The sequence below is a fragment of the Equus asinus genome, chromosome 21 (assembly GCF_041296235.1).
Source record: "Equus asinus isolate D_3611 breed Donkey chromosome 21, EquAss-T2T_v2, whole genome shotgun sequence".
NCBI classification, from domain to species: Eukaryota; Metazoa; Chordata; class Mammalia; order Perissodactyla; family Equidae; genus Equus; species Equus asinus.
Genome location: NC_091810.1, coordinates 17,322,595 through 17,342,605, shown reverse-complemented (window position 1 = coordinate 17,342,605; position 20,011 = coordinate 17,322,595). Strand labels below are relative to the sequence as shown.

At 42.2% G+C, this 20,011-nt stretch overlaps 1 protein-coding gene across 13 annotated transcripts in view; it reads left to right on the top strand.

Annotated features, from left to right (window-relative positions):
* Window positions 1-20,011, top strand: part of ATG7 (autophagy related 7) — a 350,121-nt gene that overhangs the window by 121,293 nt on the left and 208,817 nt on the right. For all 13 annotated transcript variants that reach the window (XM_070493096.1, XM_070493097.1, XM_044755028.2 and 10 more), the window contains 5 exons: window positions 1,535-1,612; window positions 5,011-5,127; window positions 6,368-6,517; window positions 16,688-16,776; window positions 18,367-18,488. In XM_070493096.1, coding sequence (XP_070349197.1) covers window positions 1,535-1,612; window positions 5,011-5,127; window positions 6,368-6,517; window positions 16,688-16,776; window positions 18,367-18,488 — 556 coding nt within the window. The remainder of the gene's footprint in view (window positions 1-1,534; window positions 1,613-5,010; window positions 5,128-6,367; window positions 6,518-16,687; window positions 16,777-18,366; window positions 18,489-20,011) is intronic.

The following is a 20,011-nucleotide window of genomic DNA, read 5'->3' as shown; positions in this document are numbered from 1 at the left end:
AGTGCTGTCAGAGATGATCATATGGCGTCTCCAGGATCCTCAGCACTAAGTCTAAACTGCTCCATCTGATTTACAGGACCCCTTGGGGCCTGGCCTCTGTGGTCTCTCTGTGCTGTCACTCTTATCCCTCCTCCTCTGACTCAGTCACAGCAAATCACTCCTAATTCCTTCCTTCACCTACTCTTTGTTCTCTCCTTTACCTTTGGCACATGATGTTCTCTCTTCCTGGAATGTCTTTCCTTTACTTCTTCACATCTGAGTTAGCGTGAGGATGGGGGGATAGTTTATCCCATCCTCTCAACCCACTTAATCAAGTGTTGTTCACACTAGTCTTATAAAACAAAGGAGTCTTATTTATGTGGGTGCCATGGTCTGAGAAGTGAGTCTCCCTCCTTTGGTGCTGAGGTGGGCGTCCCTTTCCTCCCTCACAATAGATACAGTGTGTGACTCAGGTGATGATCTGAGTCTTCGTTGGATGATCCTCCAAGGATGTTCTTGTCTCCCTGACCTGTGGCTTGACTGCTCCTGAGCCTCCTGTCTTGGCTGCACTTTTAAAAAGCTGTCTGCAAAGAGTTGGGTCAGGTCTTACTCTATCATTGAAAACAGCAGTTTGCTCCTCACGGGAATCCTAGCCCTTCCCCGGGGCTCAGCCTTCCCCTGGCAGTCTCCCCGCCACAGCTTAGCAGAAGCAGGAGCCTGCTCTTCAGTGGTCCAGCTCCTCCAAGGTAATGACTTCAATAGCAAGAACTTCTCTTTGCTTCTTTCCCTCTTCCACCCATTTGGGGGCAATGGCTTTTATTGGTCCAACAGTTTGTGTTGCTTAGTGACACAATGTTTAGCAACTAATCTTAGCTACTAAAACATCTTGTGACCAGCAGCTGCTGCTTCCAGTCACAAAACTTGCTAAGTACTCATAAACTTGAAATTTGTTCTCTTTCCTTCATGTCTGAGGGCAATATAATCCCAAATAAGACTTTAAGAAATCCCCTATACGTGGTTCAGATCACTCCTGGAGCCTCTCCCTGGCTCTTTTCCCTCTTACTTCCCCAGCCAAGATGGTGCTCCTCCCAGGAATTCTACATCCTTCTGCGATAGCGCATCCTGCCTGGTGGTGTACTCGGACATTGATGCCTCTCTGTCTCTCACGAGACTATAAGGTTCTTGAGGGTAGGAACTGTGTCTTTTAGTTCTGTAACCCCAGTGTGCCTGGTATGTAGTAGACGATAAGTAAACACTTGTTGAAGGAAGTAACGAAGGCATGAAAATGGCCTGGTTGCCTCCTCTGATGCTGAGACCCACTGAGAGGAGCTTCTGGGTTCTCTCGCTTTCCTCAGCCTCTGCAGGGAGTGTGGCTGGTGGAGAGGCCGTGTGAAGTGGGCGGAGAGAGTAACGACCCTCTTGGTTGCCTGGGATAAGTGGTGCTAGACCTCTAGGAAAGAAGAGCTTGGTGCTTTTCAGCTCTGTACTTTGCTTGAGAGTGAGAAGCTCCGAGACGCCTGATCACCTGCCCTGACGCTTTTCTTTCTTCTGGCAGATATGGGAATCCATAAAATCGGGCGCTGCCCTCGAAAACCCTGTCCTCCTCAACAAGTTCCTCCTCTTGACATTTGCAGTAAGTAAATGGACCCATGTTCACATTTAGATTGCTCGAATGCCCTGGCCAAACCCAGTGTGCTGATAGAACAGTGGGCTCTCGTTTCGCTGAAGCTATCACCTTGTGTTAGTCAGATGATGACTGTTTAAGAAAAGCTCATTTGGTTAGTGGTCCAACAGTGCTGGCACTTAGTACCAGTGCAAAATTAACTCCTTCTTATTGATCATCCTGGTATGGTCATACACTGGTAGTAGTTGCATGGTTTATGTAGCACAGTGACCCAACTCTTGTCATTCAGGACATGATAGTCAGGTTCAGGGAGCAGTGGGCCCTTGTTGCTGACGTCTTCGTTAAATACAGTCCTGCAGAGCTTAGTTGCTGGGTCCATTAACATAAGGAAAAGGTGGTGTCTTGGGGATCCCGACCATCCCCAAGCGTTTTCTGGGCTAGAGGAGATCATACTACATAGTTTGACTAGACAGTTACATTTTTTTGAGAAAGAAAAATGTTTTATGTAAGTGAGATCTAATTAAAATGAACATTAGGGGCAGCTTTGAAGAGGGAAAGAGATCACAATAGGGTAACATCTGCTACCTATGAAAGTAAAAGGACCTGGTCTCCGTGATGGGGAAAGTAGGGAAAAGGTGAGGGTTGATTATGGAAGGACCAGCTACACACACACACACACACACACACACACACACGTATATATATACACATATAAGTATATGTGTGTGTATCTCTATATATCTACATGTAAAACTAATTTATCCCTTACAGTTATGTTGACTGTACACTATTTTGTTAAGTGTGTGTTCTATAGACCCTTGTGCGTCCGGGCTGTTTTCAATATTCACAATTAAAAAATTGTTGCTGTGAAGAATATTGGCCATGCTGATCTTTTTTTCCTGTTCATTTTATTTCTTTAGACTATATTCTGTGGAGCAGGCATATAAGCATATTGATGTTGATATGTATTATGTGTTGTCACCACAGCTTCATCAGCTTTGGGTATTAATCCTCTTCCCCACATTTTTCTCTTTTTTTTTTTTTTGCTGAGTTACAGGTCTTGCCTTTCTTCCTCCCCCACGAACTAATTCTCCATCTCTTCTGAAGGCTGCCTCTCTGATTTACTGAGGGAATGACAGGAATCAAACTGGAGGCCTTGCCAAAGGGTGGCTGTCTACAAGGAGCACATTTTCTAGCCAGTTATAAAGCTTTCTGTGCAATAGTAGGGGAGATAGAAAAATGTTTAAATTCTTCATGAGATTACTAGGTGTAATTTGGCATTGATAATTTGTCTGTAAATTTGAGTGATTTTGTAAATTCGCTATTGGTATAGATATAAGTCATGCTAGTTAAAGATTTCTAGTTTTGTTACTTTAATGTCAATACTTTTTCTGTATCAAGAATTCTAGTTAGTAGAATCCAGTTGGCAATTTAAATAGAAAAATAACATTAGTTCTTAAAGTTTTAAGGCATTTCCTAGAGTCAGTGTGTATGTTAGCCTTGTTGCCTTTTTTACTGTGCATTCTTAGCCTGCCTTTAAAAAAAATTAAAAGTCTCTATCTTTTAAAATCTTCAGACACAAAAGGCTTTATGTTTAATTCAGTTGAGGTCCTTTGTATCCTACAAAACATCCTGAGAAATTCAAGCCTTCTGACTTTTGAAGATGGCCTGATAAAGCTTCTTAGAAATCGCCAAGTCCTCCGTCTTGAATCATTTAACCTTTTCCTAAAGATCAGTTATGACAAATCATTTAAGTACAAAGAAGAGAGAATAATCTCTGGAGGTGTTTTTGCTTTTATTTCTGCTGTTTTTAGGACTCAGAGAAACAGACACTTCACTAATTTCAGTTTTATAGTTTGTTTTGCTGTTGTCAAAAGGGGATTTGTTCTCAGTTGAACAGTTATTAGCAGAATTAGAGACTGTGGAAACTATAATTACTAGACTCTCTCATCTGGACGCACATTTATGTACAAGTTTATATTTAAAAAGTCATCTAGTATGGTTCCATTTATATGAAAAGTCCAGAAAAGGCAAATCCGTAGAGACAGAGAATAGATTGGTGGTTTCCAGGGGCTGGGAAGAGCTGAGGGTGTGGGGAGTTTCTGTGAATGAGTTTTTTAACTTATGAACTAATGGGGAGTTTCTGCTATTGGAGTTTCTTTTAGGGGTTATGAAAATATTCTGGAATTGGTGGTGATGGTGGTACAACTTTGTCAGTATACTAGGAAACTACTCAACTGTACACTTTAACAGGGTGAATTTTATGGTATGTGAATTAGTTCTCAATAAAAAGTCTTCTAACCACCATCTACTCTTTACTCTTAGCAAGATTCAAGAAGAAATATTAATTACCCAAATAAACTACATTGTGGTCAGTGCTAACAGACTGGTGAGGATGCTGTCACATACCCACATAACTGTGGGATCCTACCACATGAGTGATTCAGGCCACACATGCTGCAGGCATCCACAGGCAAGAGCATTCAGCCTGAGTGAGCACAGTATCTAGGACAGCGTCACAAGTCAGTGCCCCTGCATCGCTTCCCCTGGTGGAGAAGCAGTCAGATACACCCCTGAAGATGTAATCTCTTATGTCATCGATGCTCCTTAGTTCTTAGACCCTCTTCTGTGACTCATACAGTTAATCATGTACTCACTTTATCTCTGCTTCACGCAGAGAGTGAGCTGCCCAAGGGCTGCACTGGGTTTTAGTCATCTTCTTATCAGAGTGTCCAATGTTTTGACTTGTCCATAGCAAGTGCTTAATAGTTGTTGACTTGAATTTCGCCAATAAGGCGTTTCTGAAAGCAACGTTGTATTATCTCAGGCATATGTAGGTTATGAATAGCACAGCTTCTTTAATAGCATGCTTAATTCATCTGATTGTAAAGAGAATGAGACTGTGTTTGGAGGGCATGCCTCCACAGATGGAACATTGAGTATGTGTGGACAAAAGCTTAAGTTTTGGAAGCAGGATTCTGCTCCCCTCTCTGCCACTTATTATCTTTGTTTTGTTCAAGTTCTTCACCCCTCTCTAAGCTCCAGTTTTCTGTCTATAACATGGGATGATAGTAGCTCCTTTCCAGGGTGGTTTTTGTGTATTAAACAGTGATGACGATATTGTCAGTTACTGATTGAGCACTTTTTGTTAGCAAGTGGCCAATAAAGTACATTATGTTTATCATGATATTTTAGCGTGTGGTGTGTGGGACTATTTTGGGATAAAGACATAAATTCTGTATTTTATCATGAGTTCTTTCGGAGATGAGAATTTCTGACAAGCTGGTCATATCTTGTTTGTGTCAGTTTTTCTGTCTTATGTGGCTATGGGAAGTTAAGTTAATAGATGAATTTCAGTTTAATCATTGGTACTATTCTGATGTCCTATGTTATATTTTTTCTTCTAGGATCTGAAGAAGTACCACTTCTACTATTGGTTTTGCTCCCCCGCTCTCTGCCTTCCAGAGAGTATACCCCTCATTCAGGGACCAGAGGGCTTGGATCACAGGTTTTCACCAAAACAGGTATCAAGAAATAAAACAAAATGCTGGTAAAATTGGGTTTAACGTGTATGAGTAGATTATCTAGCTCATTCTAAAGACAGATAGGCACTTGTCTGGATGAAGAGATGGTTACTGTGGAATCCTCCAAAGATAGTACTAGGAACAGACTTCTTCACCAACTGTTTGTAAAATCATTTTGAAGAAATAGTGAGCAATACTTTTCCAGGTTTTCCGTGACATTTGGTGAAATGCTCAGTCAGTAAGGAGGAATTATAAGAACATTTTGAAATACTGCAAGGATTTGCCAATATGTGGTCTTGACTTTCAGTGTGGGAGATGATAAGGCAATATACTTTGGGAAGACAGTCTTTGAAACCAAAGAGAAGACGTTCTCCTACCCTCATACCAAGTTGCAGAACTTCTGCATCATGATGCAGAGCTAGTCTTTGCAGTTTAAGAAAGAAAATGAGATTGTTGGAGATGGTCCCACGAAGGGCAATGAAAATAATCAGACTGGTAGAACAGACCCTAAACTAAAGAATTCTGATTGTTGTTGAGGCAAAGATTGAGTGACAAGATGATTTGAATTCATGAAGTACATCAATCACTAAAACCCTGAATTCTAAAGCCAGGGAGAAGCCCTTATTGATTAAAAAATCCTGAGTTTATTTAGGACAAATCAAAGGTTGTGGTATCGTGGAAGTATTTCCTAAAAAGAAATATAAGTAGGGAAAAGAATTTTGCCTGCGGATTGACTGCTGATGGATGAAAATGTTCTGAAATTATTGTAGTGATGGTTGCATAATCCTGGGAACACGCTAAAAACAGCTTTGAATTGTGCACTTGAAATGGGTGGATTGTATGGTAAGTGAAGTATGTCCCAATAAAGCTGTTAGATTATGGAAAGGTTCAAAAGGTGAAATGCATCCATGGTAGATTCATGCTTGGTTATTTCAGGAGAGAAATCATGTTTGGATACCCCTCTAGACCTTTGTGGTTGACATCTTAGGGAACTACCACGCTGTACCATAAATGTCCCCTTGTGCCCCTGTTGAAGACACACTGCCATGCACGTGGAAAGTGTTTATAGAAGTGAAGTGGTATGATTTTTTATTTTATGTTCATTTGCTACAAAAAGAGTAACAGGGATGTGATCAGTCGTTTCCAGTCTTCTGGCTTGAAAGTACCTTTTATGTTAATTTTAGGCTCAGAACTAGGTATGTAATTGTCTGGAGAATAATGCAATGTTTCCTGTTTTCAGATTCAAGCTCTTCAGCGTGCATATGATGATCTTTGTCAAACAGAAGGAGTCCCAGCGCTACCTTACTTCTTAATCAAGTATGATGAGAACACGGTGCTGGTTTCCTTGCTTAAACACTACACTGATTTCTTCCAAGGTCAAAGGACGAAGGTCAGAGAAACTTTGAGTATCATTTTATTATCCAGTAAAAAAGTATCTGAGATTTGTGTTATAGTAGACCACTGCAAAATTCAAACTCATTTAGGTTTCTTTAGCCCTCCAAAGGATGTTTCAGAACATTTCTTTCTCTTCACCCTCTCCCGCCCCTGCAGTTCCCAAATGAGCTCCTCCTCCAGATTTTCCTAGTCTGTGACACCTCAGGGTAGTCTTGGGATTCCTCACTTCCTGTCAGTGATAAAGTTATTTCAGTTTTCCTTCCTGATCTGTTTTGTATCTATGTTTTGATTTATTCCCAGAGCTGCCACTGTAGTTCAGGCCCTGATTATCTCACTCCTGGACACTTAGAGTCCTCTTGCTTCCATCTCGCACAGCACCGCAGTGGAAGACTCTCCTCAAACTGCTCGCATTCGCTGTATCATTCACTGATCGAGAGGCAGTGGTATCTTCCTTCTGGCTCCAAGCTACCTCTCCTGCCTCATCTTCCACTGTCTTCCTCGTAAGGCATTGCTCCAGCTAAGCTTGTCTGTTTTTCGCTGACAACCCCCCTAATCAAACATACCTAGAACTTTTTCTATATCTCTCTTTGTCCTCGCATTGTATCATCTTCCTGAAACCTATTCTACCTGTGAAAATCCTAGGAAACTCTCTCCTTCTTGAAATCCTACCTCTGTGGTGAAGCCTTCTCATGGTGTTGCTTGTGTGATCCATCCCTTTCTGACTCACAGCACTTACTCCCTGATCCTCATTCACTGCTCCACCCCCTTGTACTAATGACTTGTCAGGCTGTGTTAGCCTGTAAGCTCCTAGAGGGCAGGGATGTGTCTGATGTGTCTGTGCCACACAATGTCTAGCGCTTGTCTGAGGCCCTCAATAAAATTCTTTTGAATAAGTAAAAGAGTACTATAAGTATCTTTTCGATGTGATGAGGTGTATCGTAAGCTGTCTTAGCCATATAGGAGATTGTAAAATATAAAAAATTGATGAGTGTTATCAAGTTCTGAAATCGAGTGGTATCATTTCAATAGCTGTGTAGATATATCAGAGCTGAGAAGAGAGAGACCTCTGACTGACGCCCTGATGATTTCTTAGCCTGAACTCAGGAAAAACCTTTTTAAAGTTCATTTCTTTCTCAACTACATTAGTATTTGCTTTTTCACAGGGAGCCCTTTATAACTGATGACTGAGGATTGAATTTTTATTAACATTCTGTTTTCTCCCAGGCAATTTCACAGAACTGTGGCTAAATTAGTAGCAACGAGACCAACCATTAATGATTTCAAGTCCAGTCTAGAGTGAGGCCCTGCTGTGACTGCGGGCAGGGTGAAGCGGCCTGGTAGCCCAGGTTGTGTGTGGTGTATAAGTGGGCCTCCTGCAAAGGGCAGCTCCACCAAATACTAACAATTTGCAGAGCCCTTCACAGTTTAAAAGGGGCTTTCACATACTCCCTCTTGTAATGACTTGGTGAAATTGGTGTTGTTAGGATCTGCATTTTCTGTTTGACAAAAATGAGACTCAAAGTCACAGAGCCACATTGTCTCTGTTTCTAAAGCCTGCGCACTTTGTTCCATCCCATTCTCACTTCATTCGGGTAAAAGCAGTCTCTGCGTGACCCTTGGAATGGGATAGATCTGGATTTGACACCCAGCATTGCCACTTAGTAGCTCCGTGACCTTGAGGGAATTGCGTGACCTTTCTTCACCTTAGTCTGGCTGTTAAATGGTGGTAATACTACTTCCTGCAAGGCTTTGTGAAAATTCAACATGGTACTGTGAACAAAAGGCCCAGCGCATAGCAGCCACTCCATATGAATCCACTTCCTTTCTTCCTCACCAGCAGCATATTTTCAAACACTGAGCAAATCTCTGGAGTCTCCTTTGAAGTGCTCAGGGTGAGTTTACCACTGCCCTGACCCTGCCCTGAGACCAGCCACCTGCCATGTTCAGTCACTCGGTGAGCGTTGTGTCTCAGGAAAGCCTGGAATTGCTCAACGCATCTGCTGAGCACCTCCTTATGGGCCAGAAATTGTGAGATATGATTATACCTCTTCTCATGGAGTCCGGGGTCTTCTGGGAGAGATGAGACATCGACTTGGGGAAAGTTAACTAGAAATTCAGGTAACGGAAGAGAAGTGCCAACGAAATGCTACAGATAATCAGATGATAGTTTGGTTGTTTATCTATGCCTTGTCTTGTTCTAGGAAGGATAGCCAGAAGCTGTGCAGACTGGTGGCCTCATAGATGTTTCATGGCCTCCTGGCAGACCTTTCTATCTGTGGTCCTGAATGTCCCATCCAGCCCTACACTGCTGCCCAAATGCATTTTTTTAAAGTGAAAATTTGATCGTGTTACTATTCTACTTAAAACCCTTCTGTGGTTCCTGTCAGGATAAAGTTAAAACTACTTAGGTTGGCATTCGAGGCCTCTTCAAACCTGGCTCCTGCCTGTCACTCTAGCCTCATCTGGTATTCCCCAGGATGCATCCTATGCTCTGGCTGCAACTGTGCCCTCCAAATGCTCCATGCTTTTCCCCTCATCTCTGTGCCTTCTGACTTGCCTTCCTCTGTCTCCCTTCACCTGGCTCCTGCCTCACCGCCCTTTCTGCTCCATCACTCTGGGAAGTGCTGGCCCATTCCTGTACTGCGTGATGTCCCTCTTCTGTGTTCTGGGAGCAGCCTCTCTCCCCGCACTGACTGAGCTCTAGTGTAATTGTTGGTTTGCTTATCTGCCTGTCCCCATCCCCGACCAGCCTGTGAGCACTTGAGCACACTGTACCCTGAACATTTAGTGTAATGCTGGACACCGAAAGGGCACGTGGTGGGTGAATGTTGAGGGGTAGAGAGTTCATTGTACACTGGTATTGTCACAGAAGGCTTCAGGGGGAAGTAGGACTTCAGCAGAACCCTGAAGAAGTGTTTTCTGTGAAACCTGTACATCACTTCCCTTAAAGTCCTTCCTGCCTTTATGGCATTAATCTAGTTCACTCTCTAGCAGAAGTCCGGTTTCTCTTTAGTGTTCCTTGAGTCATGAAGTCTCCTTTCAGGCTTTTACGCTATTCTTCCAGAAACAGGCATTCTTCTCAGTGTGAACTCCTGCACTTGTGCTCTGGCTTCGTATTTCACTGTGTTTGTGCCTCCTCTTCTTACCAGGACTTTGACCCCCACGAAGCCCCTGTTCCTCTGTGAGCCTTGGTGTCCTCACGTATAAGATGGAGAAATGTTGGAATCCCTGCAAATTTCTCTTTTTTCAGTCTGTTTTCTCTTCTGGGGCATCTCATTGCGCCCATGACTTCAGTGACCACTTTCTCCAGCCCCAAGCTCCCTCTGGACCCCAGACTGCATTATCCAACTGCCGGTTGGCCTCCTCAAATTCAGTGTGTCCAAGCTGAACTCATCACCTTCACTGCAAATCTGACCCTCTTCTGGGCATCACTGTCTTGCAGTGACACTGCCATCCATCCAGTCACGAGAGCCAGGAATCTGGGCAGCCTGCTAGACACTGCTCTGTCCTTTACCACCCCCGTGTCTTGTGGATTTTTTGTCCTAAACTCCTCTCCCTCTGCTGCCTTTGATTTCTTCTGCCACCACCCCAATCTAAGCTACCACCATCTTTTATCTGCTTTACTGCATTATCTTCCTAAGAGGCCTCCTTGTGTCTACTCTGGCCTCCCTCTGTCTGTCCCTGTATCAGCTGAAGCAATCTTTTGAAAAGCACATCTGATCATGCCACTCTCAAAATAAAACATAGCAATGTGTTCTTCCCTGTGCTCTAAGAAGAATAACCAAATTCCATAATATGGCATATAGGACTCTACATGGCCTGGCCCCTCTGCAGATCCAGCCTCAAGTCATTCCATGTTCCCTGTTGCTTTGTACCCATCACACCTCAGAGATATAGGAGCCCTCCTGCCACAGGGCTTTTGCACATGCCATTTGCCTGGAACAGCCTTTTCCTTTCTCTTCTTCCACTTCTTCCCCTCCCTCGCTCCCTCCCCTTTGCCCAGTGAAGCATTTACTCTTTCTTTAGATTCAAACTTAATCACATTTCCTCAAGGAAAACCTCCCTGACCCCTGTAAAAAGGTTTACTCCAGCTGTCCTGGGCTCTCACAGCACTGTGCAGCTCTCCTTTGTAATATTTAGCACAGTTGTAGTTGTACATTTTCTTGGACGGTCTTTGATTAATATCCTATCTTTGATTTCCCACCATTGCACCTGCATCCTGTGGTATTGTGCCTGGCGCGTAGAATACAATGGAAGGATAAATGCATGTGTGCAGGAGGTGTCGTGAGGATTGGAGCTCACATATGTGAAGCACCTAGGTCAGTGCCTGACACACAGTAGGCCTTCAGTAAGTAGTGAGTCGCTGTTGGTGTGGCTCATTATGTTCTCTTTAATTTGAGTATTCTGCTGCCTGATTAGGGCCATGTAGTTTATAAAGGCTTTCCAAAATTGTCTGTGCACCTAAAGTTTATGTCTAGTGTGAGTCACAGATGTGCACAGTAGTCTGACAGGATACGGAATGTGGGGGAGATATATGATCTGCAAGCCAGCCCTGGTGGTCTGGTGTTAAGATTTGGCACTCTAACTCCTGCAGCCTGGGTTCTTTTCCCAGACAGGGAGCCATACCAGACAGCTGTCTGTTGGTTGTCATACTGTGGCAGCTACATGTTGCTGTGATGCTGAAAGCTGTGCCGCTGGTATTTCAAATATCAGCAGGGTGACCCATGGTGGACAAGTTTCAGTGGAGCTTCTAGACTAAGACAGACTAGGAAGAAGGACCTGGCCACCCACTTCCGAAAAAGTTGGCTGTGAAAACCCTATGAATACAACGAGCATTGTGTAGCACTAGAAGGTGGGCGGAGGGCACAGAAAGACTGGGCAGGGTTCTGGTCTGCTGTACACAGGGTCACCGGGAGTCAGAATGACTCCACAGCACTAACAAAAACATGATCTGCAATGGGTAATTTCGAGCAGTGGTTCTCAATTTGGGGCAGGGGTGGGGGTGCAAATGCATAACCCTCTTTGAGAATTGGGTGGAAGCAATGGATCCTCACCCCAGAAAAATATGTTCATCTACACGTGGTTCTAATATCTAATGTCAGGGGATCCACAGAACACTGAAACCCATTCATGGATCCTATTTGGGTCCTTGGCTCGGAGGAACATGAAGAGAAGGACAGGAGTTATCCTGCCTTGGGGGAGCGTGTGGGATTGCTGACATCAGAAGTGGGGTGGCCCATCTCTGTTCCAAGCCAGATTGGGCCCTTTGCATCCAGAAGCACTATTCACTCGTGTCTGGAGCCTCGGCTGGCTGTGAGGGAGTGGGTACCTGCGCTTGAAGATGACACAGTGTCCACTTAGCCAGCGTCAGCTGCAGCTACCATCTTCTAAGTTCTGACTCTGTGCCCAGCACAGAGCTGGTCACTCACACGAGCTATCAGGCATCCTTACAACACCCCACAAAGTGAGTAGCATGTTCCCATTTTATAGATGAGTAGAATGGAAATGAAGTTAGGGAATGGGAGCCTCTTCACATGTGAGTTATCTTACCTACAGTCAGAAAGCTCCCCATAATGGAAAAAGAAGCCTCCACTTGTTCCTCCCTGGCTCACAGCATGTTGTGATAGAGTAGGAAGGCCCGGCCTTGGCTCCCAACTGCAGCTTCATGAGCCGAACCCTCTGAGTCTCAATTTCCTCCTCATGTACAGCGTACAGCAATAACGCTCTCCTCCTCATAGGTGGTTGTGAGAATTAAGAGATGATGGTTACAAACAGGCTTCATTAAGTTTTACTCATGTTATTGTTGTTCCCACTATATTTTCTTAGAATTTGTTTGTCGATTTTCATTTTCAGAGGAAAATTCTTTTCTTTGGATTAACCTCAGTCTCCAGCTCTTCTATAAAAATGGGATTTTGAGGCCCCCAAGTCATGCAGCCAATTTTACCTTTACCAAAGAAAGGCAAACTTTCTTGCCTTTTTGCTCTTCAAAAAACCTGAAGAAAGGGGCCAGCCTGGTGGCGTAGTAGTTGAGTTCACACACTCCGCTTCAGCAGCATGGGGTTCACAGGTCAGATCCTGGGTGTGGACCTAGCACCACTCATCAAGCCATGCTGTGGTGGTGTCCCACACACAAAGTAGAGAAAGGCTGGCACAGATGTTAGCTCAGTGATAGTGTTCCTCAAGCAAAAAGAGGAAGATTGGCAACAGATGTTAGCTCAGGGCCAATCTCCCTCACAAACAAACAGAACAAAACAAAACCTGAAGAAGTTAGGTGTTGTCTGCCTGCAGGAGAAGCCCGTTCTGAGATTTGCAGGGTTATCACTTCAGAAGCCCCCAGAACATCCAGGAAGGTTTTACCAGTTCACTGATGGTGCTTTCTTTAAATTAAAGCTCAATAGCAAATGCATCTGTCATAGTTTCCCCTCATTTCATGGGTGACTTATGGTTGTTTTGGTGATTAGTGAATGCCAGACTTCTTTGACTGTTACCTGTAGTTAGAAATACCTGTTATGTTACGACTCAAGGGTCATATTTAAGTGTGCCTTTAGAGATATATACATACACGTATAACTGAGACAGAACTTTCACAAAATACTAAGTGCTATGCACTCTATTATCTATCTTATTCCGTTTCATCTTTCTGAAAAATGTGAATTGGGACCCATTAAGTGATTCAGGACTCAGGAATAGCTCCTCACCTCTGGTTTAGACAATGCCGTGTGCGCATTTTCAGAATGTTGGCAGATAAATGAACTGTGCTAGGTGTGGTTCCACTCATTATTTTTATTTCCAGCTGTATCTTTCTGTTTTTAAAATCTCACAAAGCTCTCCAACTTTTAAGTTTTTGGATTTCTCTTAAGTAAACATTTTATGTACGTCATTCTAGTCTTTTTCTGTGCATTTTTTAGAGACTAAGATTGTACTAAACTGTTTTGTTTTAGTGTAATAGTATGACACTCTACATCAATATCCTTTTTAATAGATATGTATGATAGTGTATTTTATCAAGTTTATGACATTTGTATTTCTCATAATTCACTATTATGAACTTCTTTGTGCATGAAATTCCTCTCTTCTCTCCCTCCTGTCCCCCCTTCCCTCTGTCCTCCCAGAATTTGAATTATTTCCTTAGAAAAGATTTCTAGATGTAGAATTACTGGGTTATAGAGTTTAAACAGTTGAAGGTTTACAATCTGAAGTGGTGTGCTGGTAAAAGTTTAACAACTGTCTCTTGGCGGGTGAGGGAGCCCTGATTTTGTAGTGTTTGCTTATTTTTATGGTATCAGTACTCCCACCATGGCCAGTTTCAAGCTGCCAATGTGAAGTCACATGATGTGTGTGTGTTGGGAAGAGAGAGTAACAGTTGGCTCTCCCAAGCCTGTTGGAGCCAGCTCTAGCATACCACTGCCTATAATAACTATTGCCCCCACACCGTGCCAGTTTTCCCTCCTGCCAGCAGTGCACCCTTACCAGCATTGGATATTATCTATTTCTACACATTTGGTCGGTTGAAAATGGGCCTTAAGTCCTTATTTCCCTCAATGAAATGTTGGCTCCACTTATCGGTCCCAGTGCCACTGCACTGCTACAATAAATACTGCCTGTGATTGTGTTAAAAACAGCCCATATCGCTGTCCCACTGCCAGTCTTTCAGGCAAGCTTGCTTGAGTCTTCTCTCTCCAGAGAATTTATTAACGATTGGATGTTTGGGAAATGTTTTATAATTTCGACAACATTAGCCTTTAATGCTAGGGCTTTAAAATCTTTGGACTAGAGCAATGGCAAAGGAGCAACAATTGGTATGCTATTCGTGGGCTCTTCCTTCCCTTAGTGCTCTCTGCATCTTGGCAGCCATTTATGACATCGCCGTGCATTAGATATTTGAATTTTTTCCCTATACTTTTAAAACATGTAATCTCCTTTGTGCATTTCCTGTCATATCAAGTGTTTGGGTAAATAGACAGCCATTTGTCAGATAAGCATGTTTAAGGGGATCAGTGTGGAAATTTCTCTAGCTGAAGACACTCAAGTTGACAATTTTGCCCTCTTATCTTTCTCAGAAAATTGCTGGGTGGACTGTAGCCAGATCGTGACTGAACCACTTCAATGAATTGTATATTCTCAGCTAAGCAGAAAGGAACACGTATTTCATAAACCTTCTAAACAAAGGGTTTTTTTGCAACTACATTTTGCTTCTTTCTGCTGATTTGTATTATAAAAGGAAGTGCTTTGCCCAAGTTCACACAATGAATTTGTGGCCAAGCCAGTACTAGACCCCAGAACTCCTAGCCAATGATTGTTTCTGACTGCCGTTTAAAAAATTTGTTTACCTATGTAGTTAAACTGGCTTACCTAGCATTGTGTCAGCTAATTCCTACAATGATCGAGGTTCCTGATTTGGTCCCTAAAGCACTTAAAGGTTTTGGACTCACTTTTGAATCATCAAAGGAATATTAAATGATGTTCAGCCTAGTGTCAAATCCATTCTGTCATTTTCCTGTCGGGATGCTTGCTTTTTATACTCAAGCATGCCTCGTGTGCGTAGGAGAGTTACTTTAAAGCATTTCAAGCTGACCTCCTTTTATGGGTAAGCAGCAGATTTCTCTTTAGCAGTTCATTCCTGCTGTATAGCTCATCTTAGGTCAGGCTGCTCTGAGAAACTTACTCCTGGCCTTTCCTGCTCAAAAAAAGATTTTTTTTTCTTATTACCTTCCTACCTCATTGCCTTTGTATTTAGTGTCAGAAGTATGCTCATTCTTTGAAATTAGACATCCACTTGTAGTATCTAATATAACATTCTAATTTATATAATTTAAATATCACCTACATTTACAGATTATAACACCTAGACCCAGAGAATATCTGGTAAACTAGAACTTATCCCCTTTTTTTCTCTGCCAGTTAAGAAAAGATAATCTTGAAACTGAAGATAGATAAATATGTAATGGTGCTATATTGATCTGAACAAAGAGGTCAGTGAAGTTACTACAACAGAGTTGATTTATTTATGTTGTTAGAGTTACCATTTGTAACAGATAGATTCATATTTAATTCAACACAGATTCATATGTATGGTCATCCTTTCAGGAAACACAGGATACCTTTATTTGAAGTTTCCTTTTCCACAAGGAGATAAAACATGAGCATCTAGGGAACTTTCAAAAATAGAGCTGGCAGAGACTACTCAGTGCTGTCCCTTACTAAATGAGCGCCCTAGGGCAAATTAGTCAACTCCTCCAGGACTCAGTTTTGTTTTGTTTTTTTTATCTGAATCATGGGTATTGAAGCTCTTTCACTTGGCTCTGGTGTCCCCTTGATGTGCCCCCATCTTTTTGTTTACTGAAGGCTTCCTTACTTTCAGGTATACAAGATACTCCAGGCTCATCTTGTATTTTCCCTGCTTCAGCCCTAGAATTAGGCCTGTGTCCAAGAAGCCATGATTCCTTTTTTGGAAAGTGGTATTTAAAAATCAAGATGTAGGTGTTGGGTGCTCATTGTCTTTTGAGAGAAAGGAGACAGAAAAAGTAAAAAATGTTATGTCTCATGTATAAAGAGCTGTGAAAGTAGAGAGGACAGAATGACTAGTTCCACCAAGCGAAGTCTTCACAGAAGAAATGATATTTGAGTTTGAGTTTTCCAGACAGAGGCCAGGGTTGAGGGAGTTGGAGAGGAAGAGGTGGGAGGAAATAGAAGTTAGCAATGTCACGGGCATCTGGCTTTTTAATTTCATCTGACTATAGACTTACGATGGTAATGGGCCACCTTTGATTTTTCTCATTACATAAAAATTAGCAGTTTTCACAGATTATGTCTCTTTAAGAGAGGATTTTCTCTACATGAGCCTTGACAGTTGACTGTCTTCCCTCCCTCTCTGTCTTCTTTGCAATCTTTCTTTCTTCTAAATGTATCTAGTTCCTACTCTGTCAGGCCCAATGCGAGGTGCAGGGAGTGCAGAGAATTTGACAGCTCCTGCCATCAAGAAGTTCTGTCATCTGGTGTGTGAGGTCCTTTTGCTTTCTGCTCTTCCCTCTAGCCCTTCACCAAGTGTCTGCTTGTTAATGCTTTTGCAAAACAGCGTAAAGAGGGAAGTGGAAGTATCAGTGATGTGTGTATTGTGAATGTGACATGATACTTGACTCACTCAGAAAGTCTTCTCTGTTCGCAGGTAACAGTTGGTGTGTATGATCCCTGTAACTTAGCCCAGTACCCCGGATGGCCTTTGAGGAATTTTTTGGTGCTGGCAGCCCACAGATGGTATTTATGTGTGTGTGTGTGTCTGTCTATTTGCCTTTGTCTATATGTTTTTGACACTGTCTGCCTATATTTGTATCTCTGTTTTCCCAAATGCATTTTTTCATTTTTGGCATAGAAACCAGATAATACATCAATAAATTAGTCATGGTCAATTACCGTTAATAGTGAGTCCCTAAGCAGGACTAGCATGGAGCTGCAGACTGACCATGCCATAGTAAAGATATCTGAGAGTATGGCAGGGCGAGGAGTCAGGGGTCCCAACCCTGAAATTCTCCAGCCCTCCCTTCAGCTGTCTGAGTCGCTCTCTGATAGGATTTTCCTGTTGCCACCAGCCTCCTTTTTTCTTAACCCTGAAGTAATTAAAACAGGGTATCTAACAGGCCAATATACATTTGAAAATATGTTCAACATCATTAGTCATCAAGGTCATAAAATATTATGAGATACTACTCATTAATAGATGAGGTACAATAGTGAGATACTGCTACATATCCACCAGAATGACTCAAAAAAATGACCATACCAAGTGTTGTCAAAGAGGAGAGCAACTAGAAATCTCAAACGCGGCTGGAAAATTGTCAGTATCTAGCAAAGTAAAAAATATCTATAGCTCAGTGATTCCACTGTCAGGGAGAATGACAGACTCAGATACAAGCAGAACACATGCACAGGAATGTTTATAGAAGCAATATTCTTAAGACCCAAACACTGGGAATAATCCAGATGTCCTTCAACAATGAAATAGATAATAAATTGTGGTGTACTCATTGCAATGGGAGGCAATGTTGTAGTGAATCTGAATGAACTACTGATACGTGTATCAACATGGATAAATTTAAAAAATGTAATGTTGAGTGAAATAAGCTGGACCTAAAAGAATATATAGTCTGTGATTCCATCTATGTAAAGGTCAAGACAGGCAAAACCCATGTATGGACTGAGTGGTAGTTACTTTTGAAGGGGGTGGTTAATGACTGGGAGGAGGCATGAAACAAGCTCCTTTATAGTTAGGATTTGTGTAACTTGTCTTTGTATGTGCTTTACTTAAATAAAAATGTTTATTTAAAAAAAAGACGAAGATCGCTGAATTATAGATTGTCCGCAGAGGGAGAATGATTGTACTTACTTATCCAGGTGGTCAGTCTGTATCGGGCAAATGGGCTTCCTAACTACTGACTGACGTGCTGTCTCATAGAATGTAAGTTCGGATGGGGAGAAGGGGACCAGAAGAACCCATGCATGCCTTAGAGGTTCTTTTTAATGTCTTGTGAGCTTTTTTTTTTTTCTTTCTGTATTTAAGATTCATTTGTCAGAATTACTTATGTGCATTATGATTGTTACATAAAATTCACCTAGAAAGTCATACAGCCAGTTCAGCCTTCAGCCTTTAAATGCTTTAACGAAAGCATACTTGGATGTATTCAGATCTCTCAAAGGTTAAGGCCAGCTCCCAAGGGTGTCAGGAAGGCATAATTACAATGAATTGAATTCTCTCCAACTGGATTTGCTGAAGCTCTTTTATGAGCTCTTTTTTTCCTTTCTTAAAAAAAATTAATAATAATTAAATAAAAATCCGGGGTCTGACAACAGGAGTAGCAGTTTCCAGTCCGTCGAAGTCCTCTGCTTCCGGGACCGCACCATGCAGGGTGTGAGAGATGTCGCCCACAGCATCATCTTCGAAGTGAAGCTTCCAGAAATGGCATTTAGCCCAGGTAATTTGCTGGTCTTTGAGAATGCGTATAATTATCACTTATCAGAAACCAAATCAGGTTTAACTTTCCTTTCATGCCTCACAATGGCAGCAGAAGGGAGAAAAAAGTATAACTCCTACCTCTTTGCCAATGCGAACACTTCCCTTGAACAGAGGGCATGCTCTGCTATTCACTCAGGAACAAAGGCAAAGATTGTCCTCAGGAAATTTCCTCCAGGCAATTTTGTTCAATCTTGAGGAGTTTTTTTCCCTAGTTTTTGTTTTTGATTAACACAAATCTTTATTCCTGACCCTTCTTAAAGGAAGAATGAGGTATTAATGCACTTACATGTTTATTTGTTGCATACTTAAAGTTATATGTGATCTATTCTCCATACAGTAAACCAGGCAGCAAAAGTCCTGTTTCCCCCTCCACATTTGATCCCGCGTGGTAGACGTCAGCTGTTATTCCTGTTTCATAGATCAGGAAACTTAATGCTCACACACGTTTTATATATATGGATATGTGTGTGTGTGTGTGTGTGTGTACATACATTTATTTATATTTATATACCTATCACAGAAACAGAATACATACCCAAGGTTGAGTAAAACACAGATAATAATACCCACCTCATGGAGTATCCCTTATGAGGAATCTGTGTCCTGCGTAAACGACAGAACACAATGTTTGGCATATTATAGGTGCTTAATAAATGCTAAGTCATGTTAATTTCCTATCTCACCCAAAGCTCAGCACTCTTTCCAAAATGATCCCTCAGATCTCGATGACTTTCCAGAGATCTGAGTCCTTCCAGAGTCCTTCCACATACGTTGTTTAATCTGCTCCTCACAACATCCACATGGTTCCAAGGCACGTTGCTCTCTCTAACCCATGCGTCATATGCCTTAAAGTGTGTGTGTATGTTCAGGGGAGTATTGAAATCTCTTCTGAGATGTTATTTCTAGAGTACAGAAGTCAAAAGGGTTCAGGTTTGGCTCTGATGACGTTTTATCAGTAATTCTTTGCCACAGCACTGAGAAATATCTTAAATAAACTTAAATACGATTAAATATCTTAAATGAACTTCTCAGAAAGTTTGACAGAGGACTGCTTGGTCAGGCAGAGGAGAAAGCTGTAACTTGTTAGGGGAGAGCCATAAGAAATCTGTTGCCTCTCTACTGTCTTTAGATATTTGTGTTTGATTTAGCACCCTCTTCTGGCACATTCTAAAATAGCTTCCAGATGATGTAACTTACGTAACATACCTTTGTTTTATTAAGCTACAACTTGAAGATAGTTCTAAGGGAATGAGGTGCGAGTTAACTAACAAGTAACTTGTGCCTGGTCTATGCCTAGCAGTCCACCAGGGACCTTCCATACACTGCTCACTTAATCCTGCCAGCCACACTGTGGAGGAGAGAGTTTTCTTTCCATTTTTATGATAAAGTTGCTGAATTACTCCTGCTCCCTGATACCAATGATATGGCTGATGCTTGGTGACACTGGCAAACCCAGGAAAGACTGTCCATTTTCACTTGAAG